General features: G+C 42.3%; 1 protein-coding gene across 1 annotated transcript; it reads right to left on the minus strand.

The window, feature by feature from the left end:
* Positions 1-12,523: 12,523 nt before the first annotated feature.
* On the minus strand, positions 12,524-14,995 carry LOC119310053 (histidine-containing phosphotransfer protein 2-like). The gene is made up of 5 exons (XM_037585906.1): positions 14,920-14,995; positions 14,444-14,589; positions 14,198-14,334; positions 14,049-14,117; positions 12,524-12,527 (listed from the first exon to the last, which is right to left on the minus strand). Exons 1-5 carry the CDS (start codon positions 14,993-14,995, stop codon positions 12,524-12,526), a joined length of 432 nt encoding a protein of 143 aa, XP_037441803.1.
* Between the last annotated feature and the right edge of the window lie 2,680 nt (positions 14,996-17,675).

Below are 17,675 nucleotides of genomic sequence, written 5' to 3' on the forward strand. Positions count from 1 at the left end.
ACGGCTTTGGTGCTCATCCTCCTCAGCGGCGGTCGCCTCGCCGCGGACCTCTTTTCTTCTCCCCCTTGCACCACACCACCCGCAAACTCCCATTCCCGTCATCAGAAGGAAAGGGAAGAGAAGAGAAGAGGGAGATCGAGCAGGCCACCCGGCAGCCATGGCGCTCGCAGATCCTCTGGTGCCGTCATCTAACCTCAGCCTCCGAGTGCTTCCACTTGGCAGCGTGACGGTACGGACTGCCTGCTTCGCGCCCATGCCATGTTCTGTTCGAGACGCAGCCCTCCCCCTGCTCCAACCCTAACCCTAGCGTTGTGGCTGCTGGTCAAGGTACCCCCATTTTGATTTGCTCTTGGCCCCTCCCCTCCCCTCATGCTGCTGTTGCTTTTGTTCACGCAGGTGCACACGCGTCTAGGTGGCCAAGGTGTCTCCTACCTCTGCCACTTCAAGAAGACATGCAAGGATGAATTCAGATGTGTTTGGTCTGATCCAGAAGGTTTGGCCTGCTTGTCACTAAATCCCGTCTGTTCCTTTTTAAACAATACCCGATGATGAATGGCTGCAATTTTGGATAGTTGGATTCTTGATTTGTGATATTCGGAATACATGTAAATTGGTTCAGAGGATGGAACTAGAATTAAGCTTCCTATTGATGCAGGTGGAATTCAGCTTTCTCATTGCTGCGGGACCACCCTAACCTTGAATATTAACATTTTTGTTGGAAAAAGAAGAAAGATAGAATCATAGTTTGCACTAAATGAAAATGATATTTTTCATTTCTTTTTACTTAAGAACTAAAGAGATTATTTTAACTAGCCCGAAGAGAAATTTCTTTGTACATATTGTTTTGTTTTACATGTATATGAGATACACGTTTATGCCTAATACCTGAAACATATGAACTGTGAGCCGTTCTTTTCTTCCCGGACATGTTGATATCTATCTCCTTTGGTATGGCATCTCATTTTATATTATTTAAAAAAATTCTTTGCTACTAGTGAAATGTCCTACACAATTGTTGGGGAACGTACGGCAAGATCTATCTAGGAGATGCATAACAACGAGAGGGGAGAGTGTGTCCACGTACCCTCGTTGATCGAAAGTGGAAGCATTAGGTTAATGCGGTTGATGTAGTCGAACATCTTCATGATCTAACCAATCTAGCAACGAACGTACGACACCTCCGAGTTCAGCACACATTCAGCTCGATGACGTCCCTCGAACTCTTGATCCAACAGAGGGTCGAGGGAGAGTTTCGTCAGCATGACGGCGTGACGATGGTGTTGATGATGTGATCTGTGCAGGGCTTCGCCTAAGCACTACGATGATACTATCGGAGGAGTAAATGGTGGAGGGGGTCATCGCACACGGCTAAGACAATGTTATGCCTTTGGGGTGCCCCCTCCCCCTGTACATAAAGGAGGAGGGAGGACGCCAGCCACCAGGGGGCGCGCCATGGAGGGGTGAGTCCTACTAGGACTACACTCCTAGTAGGATTCGCCCCCCCCCCTCACACATACACTTTTTCCTTTTTTCCGGAGTAGAAAAGGGGGAATGGAGAGGGAGTAGGAGAAGGAAAGGGGGGAGGGCGCCACCCCCACCCCTTGTCCAATTCGGATTGGCAAGGTGGGCGCGCGCCACCTCCTATGGCCGGCCCTCTCTCCTCCACTAAGGCCCATGTTGGCCCATTACTCTCCCAGGGGGTTCCGATAACCTCCCAATACTCCGAAACTTATCCGAAACTTCCCGAAACCACTTCGGTGTACGAATGTAACCTTCCAAGATATCAATCTTTACCTATCGACCATTTCGAGACTCCTCGTCATGTCCGTGATCTCATCCAGGACTCCGAACAAACTTCGGTCACCAAAACACATAACTCATAATACAAATCGTCATCGAATGTTAAGCGTGCGGACTGTATGGGGTCGAGAACTATGTAAACATGATCGAGACACATCTCCAATCAATAACCACCTGGATGCTCATATTGGTTCCTACATATTCTACGAAGATCTTTATCAGTCAAACCGCATAACAACATATGTTGTTCCCTTTGTCATCGGTATGTTACTTGCCTGAGATTCGATCATCGGTATCTTCATACCTAGTTCAATCTCGTTACTAGCAAGTCTCTTTACTCGTTCCGTAATGCATCATCGCATAACTAACTCGTTAGTCACATTGCTTGCAAGGCATATAGTGATGAGCATTACTGAGAGGGCCCAGAGATACCTCTCTGATACACGGAGTGAAAAATCCTAATCTCGATCTATCCCAACTCAACAAACACCTTCGGAGACACCTTTAGAGCATCTTTATAATCACCCAGTTATGTTTGTGACGTTTGATAGCACACAAGGCGTTCCTCCGGTATTCGGGAGTTGCATAATCTCATAGTAAGAGGAACATGTATAAGTCACGAAGAAAGCAATAGCAATAAAACTTAACGATCATTACGCTAAGCTAATGGATGGGTCTTGTCCATCACATCATTCTCTAATGATGTGATCCCGTTTCATCAGATGACAACACATGTCTATGGTCAGGAAACATAACCATCTTCAATTAACGAGCTAGTCAAGTAGAGGCATACTAGGGACACTTTGTTTTGTCTATGTATTCACACATGTACCAAGTTTCCGGTTAACACAATTCTAGCATGAATAATAAACATTTATCATGATATAAGGAAATATAAATAACAACTTCATTATTTCCTCTAGGGCATATTTTCTTCAACAATCTCGAAAATGTATATCTCAAATGGATATATATTATTGTGCTGCTGATATATTTACTTAATTGGCTCTTCGACGGACGTCTCCTTCACAGGTGTCTTTCTTCTCCCTTTTTTCCTGACCTGTTGTTCTCGCTACTCCTTTTCAGTTCTTCATGTGTACATTATTGTGCTGCTAATCTATTTACTTAATTCTCTTTTGATTCTAGAAGCGTGATGTAATTCTTTATACAGTTCAACTTCAACATAAACATGACATGGTCTTTGCTGCCGAGTTGTGTTCAGTTCTTTCCATGTAGAACTTACTAGAAATTCTTGCATACATCCTAGACAAATAAATACCTGCATGCACTTAAATTAAGCAGTTTCGAAGAAAGAAATATTTTAATATTTTGTTTGTGATGAGTTGCTCTTGAAGTCATAAACATACTGATGTAAGATGAACTTTTTAGAGATAGACATGTTAAATCTGGGTGAAAGAAGTACATCACGGGTGAAATATCACGATGGCATTGTTATCGAGCACTCCCTTCGTTCCTAAATATAAGTCTTTTTAGATATTCCTTTAAGTTTTTTTGAATCGGTGGCTTGTTAATTAGGCAAAAACAAGATACTAAATCATGTCAAACAAAGAGGCATCCATTTAATCAGCAAGATTTTCACAAGAAGATACTAAATTGGTGGCTTGCTTGCATGATGATAAGTTTTCACCACAAGAATGTTCTAAAAAATCTTATCCTTGATTGCAGCTAAAAGAGAACTGACTAGGCCCGGGTCATCTCCACCCCTGATGGTGCTCCTAGAAGTGCTACACATCGCCTCCTTGCCTCCTTGGCCGCTTCGGCGCCAGTGGCGTTCGTGCTCGTCGGCGGGATGGTGCAAGGCGCAACTCCGACGTGGTTCCTCGCCGGTTGTACGGCGTTCAGGTGCAATCCCGACGCCTACTGAGTACTGCCTTGGCTACAACCTCCCTCGGTGAGCTCCATCTTCCCCTTCTCTGCTTCGGCCTCTATATGGGACATGGCCAGGGCTATGATGATCAGTTATGGCTGATATAGGCATGCTCTCGAGCAATCGAGGCACTTGTGGGTATTAATTTGGATCGTTCCTTGTTTCTTTGAGCTGTTTTGATCATCCTTATTTTAGTGGCTCTGTCCTTGGATGGTCATTTCTGATGAGTGATAACCAGGGCAGTTTCACCCTCGTAAGAACATATTGATATGGTGATCCATCCAGAAATCCAGAAATAAAACCCGCGGCAAGTTCCCTGTCTCCTCAGATCTCAGGCACCTTCGGCCGTTGGATCGATTTCCTGATGCGATTTTGGCCGTCGGATCTCGCTCCGGATTGATCTCGGCCGTTGGATTGAGCCCGAACTCCTATAGTTATGAATAGTTACTCCCACGATGAGATCTCTCATGCCACTGCGTTTGAATCACGTGCCCCATCGGTCGGAAGCCATTCTTGCTAGGGCGATAAGTGTGCCTTTGAGCAATCAAGGCACCCGTTGGTATGTTGGTCCTCCCTCTTGTCTCTAGAATCCTTTTTGATCATGTGATACTTATTGTTCTGTCCTTGGATGGTCATTCTTGTTGAGTGATAACCAGAGCAGCACTACTGTATAAACAGATTGACCTGGTGATAAGAGATGATGGGGGTAGATTATATGACCGAGGGAAGGCTAATCTGAGCCCACTGTGCATTGAACCTTGAACCCTTTTTATTTTTATTTAAAGGTGTTGCTTATTTATGCTCCAGTGTTTATAGCCGTCTTATGTAAAGATTTCTTCTCTCTCATACCTTTATTGCATATAAGTTGTTCTTGATCTTTTATTGTTTGTTGTTGGTCCTTGATCTAATCTGGTTAAGAGTAAGCTGCACTTTGTTATTTTGGGATAAGCGATGGTTCGGCAATGCTATTGGTTCTTCATGAGGAGTTCAGAGGAGGATTTGGAGGGAGAGAGAGAGAAAGGCGAGGCAGGAGGAAGAGGAGAGGGGGCGGCGGGAGTCTGGGAGGAGGATGCGGCTAAGTAGACACATGATGTGTTTATTCCTGTGTGCACCGTGTGACCTTCAATTCTATTTGTTTTCAAGAGTAAAAAGTCGGTTGGAGCGAGGAGTGATAGAAGTACCATCGGTTCAAATGATTGCACTCACCAAGCTGGCAAAAGGCAGAAACTTGAAAAGGTCATCTCAGCAAGGTACGTTACTACTTTCTTTTGGGGGTTCGAATTGCCACATTTTCTGGGATCTCTTGGGTTTAGTTTTCAGACCATTCTATACTATTAGAAAGTTCTTCTCATTTCTTAGAATAACTGCATGATCATATTTCGTGTAAATTAATTTGCAATGTTTGTTCGGCTTTGGCCATGACTTAGCCTGATTAAGGTAACAAGCACAAAAAGAATCGAGTGTTTTCCCTACCAAGTGATAGTGTCATTTTCCTTTACATGTCAGCTTAAATTGTGGCAATAATTTTTCCCAGTGTTTACCGCCTACAAGTGCTTGTTATTTTGTCTGTACTTGGGAGATTCCATGTTGGTCCATAGAGTCCGGTCCAAGTTGTCAAAATCATATCGAGGTTGTGACTGATTGTGCAACAAAATCTTTGGCATGATTCATAGAAATTTGTGTTTATATCATGCTTAGTGCTCAGGCCTTTCACCTGAAAATGAAGCATTTTTATTTGTATTGTCCTGCATTCTTCCTCCTTTTTGCTCTTCTGTGAGCTTAGATTTTCTCACTACATAGAACAATCATGTGCTGCTTCCGTGAGCTTATTCACAAAGCTTCTAGACCACAAGAGACTCTTTTGATGCATACAGAGTAAAAGTATTCTAATTTGCATCCAGTTAAGTTGTTTCGTTCATGTTCCTTATTCGTATTTGCATCTGCCTATTATTTGTTCCTAATAATCTACAAGTTAATACTAATAAGACTTTAGTTGTCAAGGTCTGAATAAGGTGGCAGCCAGCAGCGCCGGAAGCTTGAGGCTCTGGTTCCCCTTCCAGCAGTGCGGGGCTGCCATCCCGAAGTAGTATCGGCTGAGCTCCCAACCCTGACGCTAAGTTGCGTTCCTGCCGGCCTTCGGCAGATTTTTTTGAGGCCCAGTCTGACCATGAGTTCTGCTACCACAAGGTGACCGGCTAACAACTCATCTCCCTACTGCTCTACATCCAGATTGTGCCACCATCAACTCCCCGTCCATGCCACAACTTTCTCAAGGTAATTATCTCTAAAGTACACACATACTTTTATTTGATCCTCTTTCTAAATATGCTTGAGAATGCATGTCATTTTCTGGTTCGCTAGACATGAGGTTGTCGCCATCGCTGCTGCCACCCACACCCTTTTTATCGATATGGATGGATTATTTCTTCCACTCCATTTTTTGTTAATTTGTGTGTTATTAGAACCTTGCTAGATTTGATTCCTCTAAATAACTTTCCAATAACATACTGAACCATGAACTATAACTCATGTCCGCATAAGGAATTAGGGGATCAACAATTTATCATGGAGATATAAGTAAATTTAGAAGTGGCCTTTGTTTCTCATTCGATATGCAATCACCTATGTAAGAAGAGCAGTTTGAGACAATAGATCTGTGCAGTTAAGCGTTATATTTTTTGGTTCTTCCAGCTAAGAATTCCATTTTTATCGGTGCAACTAAGATCAAATTTCTGATTCATTTATTGTGAAATCTTATTCTACAAGAGGCAAAAGGTCAATTCTGATTGTTTTTAATGTTAATATGTATTCGTGCCTCTGATACCGTCACAAATTTAATGGATTCTCCTGTTATTTTTTGTGTAGTTGTATTTTGAGCATTGGCTTCTCTAGCCGATCTGCGAAAGCAGGAATCTGAGCAGGAGCTGTTCGGGGACGAAGCCAAGGTCTAAAATGTTGAATATCCCAATAAATTGGTACTGTATATCTCAGGTTCACTCCGCATCTTATACCTCAACCAGAATTCAGCTACTAAACACATCCAGTTAGTCCGAGAATAATTCCGAACCTCTGTTATTTCTCTCTCTACCGTGTGAATTGATAGATGAACTAAGCAGCAAAAGGAGGGCAAGAGCCTGATGGCGTCGTAGCTATCGCCCGCTTCAGCGTCCAGGAACTAGGCAAAACGCCACATTCAATGTGAGCAGCGACGAGCGGATGGGCGGCGACAACATGCACCATGGCATGATGATCAGATTGGGAACGTGATCGTTGCGCTGGACAATGTCAATCTTTTTCTGGAAACTTCTGTTATGTTGATTCAAATTATTGAAGTACTTGTGAAATTTGGTATCTTTTGTTAGTAAATGTCATTGCCAAAGTGTCTTCTGTATATTTCAAGTAATTCTTATAAGGTTGCCAACAAACTTATTATTATGGTGTTGTTCTAAAGATTGAAACTTTTGGTGCTTTATGCTACATATGATATGAAATGCATCAATAGAACTTCCCACTAACCTAAACCATGCTTACTACTAACTGGTCATTACCTGTTTGACCACATCGTTGGGACCGGCACCCTCGCATCAAGGCGTGATCTTGATCTAGTGTTCAAAGATTCTAAGCTCCCTAGCTAGGATTATTGGCTCATGTTGCATCGGGGCTTTAGGGGTCTCTGGTGGACCCACCTGCAAGGGGGTGAATAATTGATGTGTGCTGCGTTTGTGTCCATTCCTAGGTGTGTTTTGTGCAAGAGCAAGTCAACCCAACTCAGGTGAAGCAAACAACAAAGCAGTCAACCCTAACCACCGATGAAAAAAAAACATTAAAAAGAAGGAGGCTTAATCACACACAAAAAAAAAAGAAGGTTTTTCTCCGAAGAATGGCGCGGCGCGTCATTCTCTAGTATGTACTACTACCAACGGAACCATAGTTCAGGTAACCTCTCTTTACGAACCTGAACAGTACATACTCGATGGAGGCATTATTCTCGTGGAAACGTCCATGTTAATTGTTGTGCTAGTCCTAAAAATCATGTCCAAGCAGTAACTTTGTAAAAATGCAACGCCCATTCAGTGAAAAGTGGACTTTGCAGGAAATGATGAAAATTGTATTTTCTACAATCAATTTAATTTAGACATATCTTGGTCGACTCAGGAAAAAAACACACAAAAACCCGTAACAAAAAAGGTTAGAAACACACGACTCAAATTTATAGGAAGAATTAAACGCGAGCGCGTTCACTCACGCACGCCAGAGCAGAACAGCTAGGCACGTTTCAATGCATTCCTCTTCCTCTCTTGCCCGTGAAAACTTTCCAATTTGCTGCCACCTTCTTGCCAATATATTTTACCATCAGCTCTTCCACGATCGATCCATCTGCTCATCTCCTGTACAAACGTTGCAATCTACTCTTGCTCTCGGTCTAACCCATCTCCATCCATATGGCGTCCCGACTCCTCTCGTCGACGACGATGATGACCATGGCGTCGCCGGCTCGTCCGCCAAGCCCCAGACCTGTTCTTCTGGAGGAGGATCGGAACTGGAGCACTCTGCCGGAGGAGCTCCTGGAGCACATCGGCAAGATGCTCCCCTCGCGGCGCGACGCCTTCAGCTTCCGGTCCATGTGCTCGGGCTGGCGCGCCGCGCTGCCGTTCACCAAGTACTTGGCGCCGATGCTGATGATGCTGCCCTTCTGCCCCAACTCCCCGGACATCGCCGTCACCTTCTTCACAGCGGCAGACGGCGGCGAGACGACCTTCACGAGGAACCTGCCGTCGCTGCGAGGCAAGACACTGCGCGGCTCATCGCGTGGGTGGCTGGCGTTCGTCGACGAGGCCGGGTATGTGACACTTCTCAACCCGCTGACCGGCGCCACCGTCGAGCTCCCGCCAGCCGACGAGCGCGTCCTAGCGGCCTCCTATTACCACTATACGTTCCCGGACGGCAACTGGGTCATCCTTCCTGCCGTCCGCGGCCAACACGAGTGGGTCAGGCTAGAAGACATGAAGAAGAGTGAGATCTTCCGCGAGATCGTGCTCTCCTCGTCCTCGCCCGGCTCCGGGGACTGCGTGGCGATGGTGGCGCTGGCGGAGTCGAGCACCGTCGCATTCTGCCGCGTGGGCGTCGACGTCGCATGGACGCTGCTCGACACGAACGTGCCAAAAAGCTGCGTCACGTCCGTGGTTCACTTCGGCGGCAGCAGGTTCCTGGCGATCTTCAACGGACATAGCGGCAGGTTTGTCTCCCCGGAAGTGGCGGTAGTTGGAGCGATCTCTATCTGCGACGTTGCCGGCTCATCTCCCACGGCGACATGGATTCGATCTTTGCATGCAGCTCCCAAAAAGAAATCGGATTGGGCCTGCAAGTATATGCAAGTGAATGGCGAGCTGTACCTCGTCACCTCCAAAGTGCCGGGCTGCACCAACCTCTGCCGTGTCTACAAGAGCAATATCTTCTCTAGGAGGCCGAAGTGGATGAGGGTGAAGAACGCCCCCGGAGTGACACTGTTCGTGTCGACTAATTTCACCAAGGGCGACAGTGAAGGAGCAGCAAGCGTCTCCGGGTTCAAGGAGAATTCCATCTACTGCATGGACTATAGCACGGACCATAATCAGTTACAGTTAAAGATCATTGACATCGCCAATGGGACGTCTGAGTTCCGGCCTTTCCATGGAAAGATTCAGCTGGATTCAGCTGGGACTCTTTGCTGGATTCAACCCAATCATTGGAAATAAGGTACGTGTTTGTAGAGGTTTCCATGTTGCTCATTCTGTGATCTATTCAGGGTTTGTATTCTTCGCTATTTATCATCTCATTTTTTCCTTGAGACCTCTTGCAAGGCTTTATGGAACGTCTGATACGAATGCACTATAGAATCAATCCAATTAAGTTATCTAGTCACCCGGCTGATTATATATTTTCAAAATTATCATCTTTTTTGCAGCCGCGTGTGGAAGGTGCTCGTGCAACAGATGGGGCTGCTGAGAGACATCCATGCAGCTACAAAACAACCTGGAAGCTAGCCTGCGCTTTGTATCTTCTACTCTTTTAGCTAGTCCTCTATTTTGTGTGGCTGTTCATTACTGTAAGCTGATGACGTTCTCAGCACAAACCCTTGATGTACCTTTTTGGATACCTTCAGGCTTTATTAATGTCAAAGCCGAGCACCAAGTTCCTTTGGTCTAAAAAACTAACTTGATCCATGTTATTTTCTTGACACTTTATTAGTGGCACCACTACTTTAGCAACCATTTTCGTTCATTCATTTTCTCGAAAAACAAGAAAACAATTTTTTTTTAAATGTACACATTTTCTAAAATTGGGGGAAAATTTGAACTTGATCCATGGGGGAACAATTTTTGTATAAGGTGATTGATGTCCTCGGCACAAACCATGATGTATCTTGTTGGTTCGCTTCAGGCTTTATTAATTTTAAAGCCGAGCACCTAGATTTTATCCATGTTATTTTCCTAGGTCTAAAAAAGATACTTTATCCATGTTATTTTCCCTACAACTAGATTTTTACTGGTTTTAGAAATGTTGACAACTAGGAAGCGGTCACCTCATCTCCTCCTATAATATCATGTGTTGCCTGCTTCCGCTTTGTGATTAATAAATACTTGGCCCCGTAAGCTACTAGGTTGTGGGAATGAATAAAGTTGAACACTGGAAGTGAAGTTCCAAGCGAGATTAATGGAAGTATACATTTGCTTGCGTCTTCGTTACACACTAAAAATTCCGAAGTACACCGTAATTCTGTCATACGGGCAAAACAATGAAACTAACACCTAAAATCCACATGGCCTCCTTTCAAGCGCGGGGGAAATCTGTGAACTGGGGCATAGCATATTTGTTTAATGTCATATAAATGATTCAAAAGAGGTCCTAAAATGATAAGAAATTATGATCAAGAAAGTCAGTTCATTCAAAACAACGGAAACCACATGATCCACTGGAAGTCCCAGTTTTGACACAATGGAGTCAAGAAAGACTGACCACTGACCTGACCACAGAAAGTCACTAAGAAAACAAATTTACAAAATGCAATAATAAGAAAGTGATACTAACAACATAAACTTCATGGAACGTTTTTTGTATGCATGAATATGTTTGTCAAATTCGTGAATATTTTTGAAGTTCAAGAAATTTTACGAACTTCATGACATTTTTTGAAAGTCATAAATATTTTTTGAACTCAAGACAACTTTGATATTCGTTAACATTCATTGGAATTCACATACATATATTCAAGTTTACATGTTTTTAGAATTCGTGAACATTTCTCTAAATTCATCAACATTTTTTAAGTGAATGAATTTCTACTGAAATTTGTGAACATTTTTCGAAATCACGAATATTTTTTAATCTGTGAATTTGAACTTACCACCTTTTTATGAACTTCATAAATTTTAAAATTCGTAAACATTTTTAAACTCATGAACAATTTCTAAATTCGATAACGTATTTTGAACTGGCGATTTTTTCAATTCATGGAGAAAATGTTCAGATATGCAAAAAAAATCGAAATTTTTCAATAGTTTTTTTTTAATTTCAGATATGCAAAAGCCCAAATTTGTGAACATTCAAACGTGAAATTTTTTCAAATGTAAAAAAGCCAAATGTTTTAGAAAAATCAAATAAAATATAATAAAGGAAAAAAAAGAAAAAAGAATAGGGGTTCTGGCCCGCAATGGGCCTCCTGAAAGATATAGTGCACAAATTGCCAATGAAACGGCGAATTAATTAGTAAGGTATCCCTTGAATATATCATTTCCCACTTTCTCAGGCGCTTAAAATGATGCACCGTAGGCACGCGACTTGTTGCAACCTTTTCCCCCCTTTTTGCATAGATTCATTTATTCAAAATGGTTGATATCTTGAACCGTGCGTCCAAATTCCGACCCGTTTTACTATTGTGTTTTTCACGTCGAAATCTTCGAAACTAGATCCCATTTTCAATGAAATACCGAAAACCAAAAAAGTATCAGAAAAGAACAAATACCAAAAAAATGTCTGGAGTCCGGAAGCAAGTTGCCGTTTTTCAGTCTTTTCCGTTTTGGAGAAGCAAATAATTTTTTTCCCGAGAAGCACATGATTCAAATCTATGCTTATCGTGGAATCTCATATTTGTCTCTTTTTGAGAAGTATAACTCTGCTTCTTAGGGATGCAAGCAAAGTTGTGCTTCGAAAAATAATATTCTCTGAAACCTAAGGAGACCAGATAAAACCGAAAGGCCAAAAAATAAAACAAAAACCATCTAAAAGCCGAAAACGCATATAGAAAAAAAATCCAGAGGAAGCGCCCAACATGCGACACATGGCAGCGGCTGAATGCAACACTTGGCACACTATTACATGGATTGATCCGTCTTACCTTTGTTCGCTCGCATCCTGTGTTGAACAACCACTACTTGATGAAGTGAGCGTCCAATAGGGTTTACCGACGAAACAACCTTTGTTGTTCTTCTCCTGCTCAAATAACCAACGAAACACCGATAGGCCTAGTACTCTTTTCTGGATTTTTTTTATCTTACCTTAAATGATCATAACTTAATTTAAATTCACAAAGTGCTTACCACACACACTGTGTGGTAATACCAATATTACTCGACTCCACAGTTGGAGACGTTCAAAAATCCCATCTTTAGAAGTTCTCAAAATTTCTAGAAACAACTCTACATGTGTGCGGGTGTATTCCATGTAATGTGTATTGTTTTAACAACAAATAGTACTTCATCGAGCAATACAAGAAGTACACATTTGTGTATTTGAAATATCACATAGTACGCTATTTTTTGATCAACATATTTATCCTTTTTGTGTATGCACCACACATTACCTGCAAGAAACAAAAGTGTATTCAATTCAAAAAAAGAAAGAAAAGTGTATGTACCACCTATTGAAATACGTGAATTCAATACAATTATATAGGAACATATATCACACTCGTATGCATCTAGATGCAAATATGTCTGACTGACTTGGAAAAAAGTCGAGTGGCATCTCGGACCATCTTGGTAACATGCAAACAAAATAAAAATATATGTAAAACCTGGCAAACTTGTAGTTAAATTGGATAAGATGAAAGAATTTCCCTTAAATGGGGGAATCTTTGTCAAAAATAACAAAACATTGGGTAAAACACGGAATTCACTCTTTGTAGAAGTTTACAAACTTTTTCTGGAACAATTCTACACGTGTGCGTTGTATTATACTTATGTGCAATGTTTATTTAGAAATAGTACTTCAGCATCTGAGCTATAAAAATACATTTTTTGTATTTGTTGTATCGAATACCACACTATTTTTAGATCCACATAAAAAAATACCACACTATTTTTAGATCCACATATTTACCCTTTTTGTGTATGTACGACATATTACACCACAAGAAAAAAGTATATGTACCACATATTACACCACAAGAAAAAAGTGTATGTACCACATATTACACCACAAGAAAAAAGTGTATGTACCACAATTTGTGTAGGAACGTGCTGCCATAACAGTGCAGGACCGACCTCGAATATCATTTGACCATGCTACACCCACGCCAGAAAATATAGCAAAATATTTGATAAACATCTAAAACTTTGTGGGAATGTTATAGACGCTTGCAAATTTTGGTCGTGAAATGACATCTGAGGAGCTCTATACAATTTGTTTTACAAATTCTGCTCAAAAAGTGCACGCACATTTTGAGTAATTTTGTGTTTTTGTACATAGCTCCTCGAATAACATTTGACCACCAAACTTTGCGAGCACCTATAACTTTTGTTCATAATCATTCCACTAAGTTTCAGATTTTTTTTCAAAATGTTTTGTTATGATTTCATGCGTCAGTGTAGCGGGGGTGCACCAAGCTGGGGTGTAGAAAAACCACTCTCAATGCGCATTGAATACGGCTGGAGAGGAGTGTGTATGCATCCTGCATGCGCTCGCGTTTCCTACTACTGCCTTTGTTTCTAAATAAGGAGTATAAATCTTTTTTAGAGATTCAAATATGAACTACATACGGATGAGTATAGATGAAGTTTAGAGCGTAGATTCACTCATTTTGCTCCGTATGTAGTCCATATTGAAATCTCTAAAAAGGCTTATATTCAGTAATGGAGGGAGTAGAAAATATTTGGTTTTTAATTGCTGCAGCCAAAGCATATCCAGGGGAATACCGGTACTTCTGTTAAACGAAACACCACTAGATTTGGCAATTGTACTTATGGCTACACGACAATGCAGACACCACGAATGCCATGCCCATGAGAAACACAACAGAATCACGCAATTTGAGTGCAACACAGAAACAATCATATATGCAGTTAAAATGGGGAGGCAAAGAAAGAGTTTATCATCATTATACCTGTAGCTGCACCCCTTGAGCTGACGCACGAGGACGTCCACCATGTCGAAGTTCAGCGCGGGCTGGTTCCTGATGGCCGAAACGCATAACAGAGATGAGTACCCGATCGAGATGAGATAATAAACACAGAGGAAGAGAGTACGGCGGACAACAAGGCGGCAATGTCGTTGAGGATCCTGTTGGTGTTGTTGATGAAGAGGTTGATGATTTCGGCGACGTAGCCCGGGGCTGCGCTGCCATCCTCCTCCATCGACTGCAGTTGTTGGAAATTCTCGTCCAACATGCCCTAGACGGATCACATCACGAGAAGGCAAAGATAAACTAGTCAGCCAGCCCGTCGGAACAACCACATGGCCGGAGTCTAGATTGGAGGGACGCCGAGGGGATGGACTCACCCAGGCGAACATGGATGCGACATGGGTGTTTAGTTGTGACCTGAGGCAATTGTGAGGAGGTGCTGGAGCGGATCTGGTGGCGGAGAACCTGCTGAAGGGATCCGAAGTTGTAGTGGTGGTGGAGGGAAATATTTGGTTTTTAATTGCTGCAGCCACAACATATTTAGTTTCATGTGCGATACATATAGTTGGAATGCATTAATGCGTTCGTAATTACTGGCAATTTCTGGCCTTCTCCGCGTTCCCTCTCTCACGTTGAATGAGCACTTGCAAGACAGACGTCAAGTAGTCTAGCAGTGTGGCCTCGCTGCATCTCTTTTCCACGTTGCATCTCTTGAAGCATCTATAGTCGGATATAGCAAATCCAGCCTCCTAAACATCCGCGGATGTGGCCGAACACGAGCTGCCCGTTAGCCGGAAGATGGTGACGTCTCGGCTTGACGAGAGCCTCTGGGCGATGGACCATAGGAGCTCACACAACATATCCGTGATGCGGCCCAGCCGCTTGGCCTCCAGTCTCGAACTTCTGCAAAGGGTGGAGGGCTCCTCCATGGTCTCAAGGAAACAAGAGTGAAATGGATTGCTGGATATGAATTAGGTGGTTGGTGGCTGGCCAAAGGGGAGGTGAACCAGTGATGGATCATGACCCAGGATGGGGAAAGGGGGAGTGCTAGTTTAGCTTAATGAAAAGGGTAAACTGCACTTTCTTTTTCAAAATTACAACTTAATGAAAAAGTGTAAGTTGCACCGAGGTTTAAAATTTTGCTAACACAAAAAATCTTGATCTCACTAAAATATCCAGTTTCATAAGATTTAAAAATTCTTTTGGATTTTCATCTATCATAATTCATGGCATTTTAATAATTTTATCTAACTTAAATTTGGTTTGAATCCGGTCCAAAAATTTGAGGTTACATATACTTATGAAATTAGTGATTCTATTTTTTATGTTGAATCCCAGGTATAGTGACACGTGTCGTTGCTGAAGCGTCATGCTGCCAACTTTTAACAGGTGATAGACGATGGGGAGATCTTATAGAGTAAACTCATGGCAGTGTGTGGCAAGGCGATGCATGGATTGTCATCGGGGTTGGCTAACATAGGTACTTACCACACATCTCGTGTGGTAAAAGGCATAGTGCTCGACTCCACAATTCGAGTCGTTCCAAAACTTCTCATTTAGAAGTTCTCAATATTTCCTGAAACTATTCTACATGTGCGCTTGTGTATTCTATGTAATGCACAATGTTTTATTAACAAATAGTCCTTGGATCCCTGGAAAAAATAGTACTACAACATATGATCAATACAAGAAGTACACATCTGTGTATTTGAAATATCAAACAGTAGGCTATTTTTAGATCCGCATATTTACCCCTTTTGTGTATGTATATTACCTGCAAGAAAAAACGTGTACATAGCACATATTGAAATATGTGTATTGAACATAATTATAGCCACATATGTCACATTTATATTTTTTTTGGACAAAGGGTGAATTCTATTAGCTCAAAATGAAGCATCAAGAAGATACATAACACAGTGAGCATACACCCGGCCTCTGCATAGTTACGATGCACACAGCCAACACCACACACGCACGCAAAAAACACACCCACAACTAGCAAAGTCATATAAGACCAAAGCTATGCGTAGGCGAGAAAAAAAAATCCCAAAGCGATCTGATGTGCGATCGACAAACTACAACGACAACCATATCCGCACCGACTATCTCATGACATAACATGGACGACGAAGTTTTTCAACAGCAACGCCTTCAGGAAGGGAGGGACACTCAAGTGTCATCGTCATCGGATCCAACCATAAAGTCAGAATCTAGGTTTTCACCTTGAAGAAGCAGTCCGAGCATATTCGAGCAATACCTTCAACAAGGTAACGACGTAAAAAAACATCGCCATTGCCAGGCATAACCACTCTCGGTTGACCTAGGATTTCGCCCCGATGCTCAAGGTGCTCGAGTAGCACCATCATCGAAGTCACTCATGTGTTGTCGCCACCATTTTTCCACAATCTCAGTGTCTACATGCGATTCGACCGCCGCCACTGTCCCTCTGCGTCAAGTCATCGTCCATAATTTATATCTCACTGCCGAAATCAACAACCAGATCAAGAGGGATGAACCCTTCCAAAAATGTCACATTCATATGCATCTACACGTAAACATGTGTAGCTGGACGGGAAAAAAGTCGAGTGGCATATGGCTGGACGGGAAAAAAAGTCGAGTGGCATTATAGCCACTCTAGTAGCCTCGCCATGCCAGGTCCAAGATCTGGCCAGACAATGGGGGCTCCAACATAAGCGGCAAATGGCACAAACTCTTGCACGACTAATTAGTCCCTTTAGTGACCCGGTAAAGGAGCAAAAAGGATTCTCGCCTTTTCTCATAGGTGACCCCGAGTTATCGAACCCACGAGAGGAAGACACCCTTAAAGTCAAGGGTTTCTATCAAGCTTTTGCAAGACTACTAATTCCAACTTTTGACCTGGTCAAAATCATGTTGAAACAGAAAACACTTATAATAAAAATAGGCATGGATATGAGGACTTACCATACAAACATATATTTGTGAACGAGATCATCTCTTATATCATATATCTTAAATATTTACTAACTGGAGGCACCTTTCATGCCTCCACGTTAATCCACATTCACAAGATTAATTTAGCCATCTCTACTTTTAATGGACGAATTGGTTGAATAGTCCCCCCCACTTTCAACCGGTTTATTTTCAACCGGTTTATTTTCAACCGGTTTTTCTTCGTCCCACCTCCCACCAGCCCCTCCCACCGGTTTTTCTCTTTTCTCGTCTGACCGGCAATACCCAATGTATTTATGGTAATCAATCATAATTAATCCACGTATAGTAATAAATCAATCCAGGTATGGTAAGGTCATAACTCAGGAAATTTTGAATATGGCAATTATATGGTAATAAATTTAAATTACCCCAAAGGCTATCAATCCAGATATGGTAAGGCCATAACTCGGGAAATATCGAATACGATAATAAATTTAAATTACCACCAGGTATGGTAAGGCTATCCACGTATAGTAATAAATCATAATTAATCCACGTATAGTAATAAATCAATTCAGGTATGGTAAGGTCATAACTCAGGAAATTTTGAATATGGTAATAAATTTAAATTACCCCAAAGGCTATCAATCCAGGTATGGTAAGGCCATAAATCGGGAAATATCGAATATGGTA

The sequence above is a fragment of the Triticum dicoccoides genome, chromosome 5B (genome assembly GCF_002162155.2).
Source record: "Triticum dicoccoides isolate Atlit2015 ecotype Zavitan chromosome 5B, WEW_v2.0, whole genome shotgun sequence".
NCBI classification, from domain to species: Eukaryota; Viridiplantae; Streptophyta; class Magnoliopsida; order Poales; family Poaceae; genus Triticum; species Triticum dicoccoides.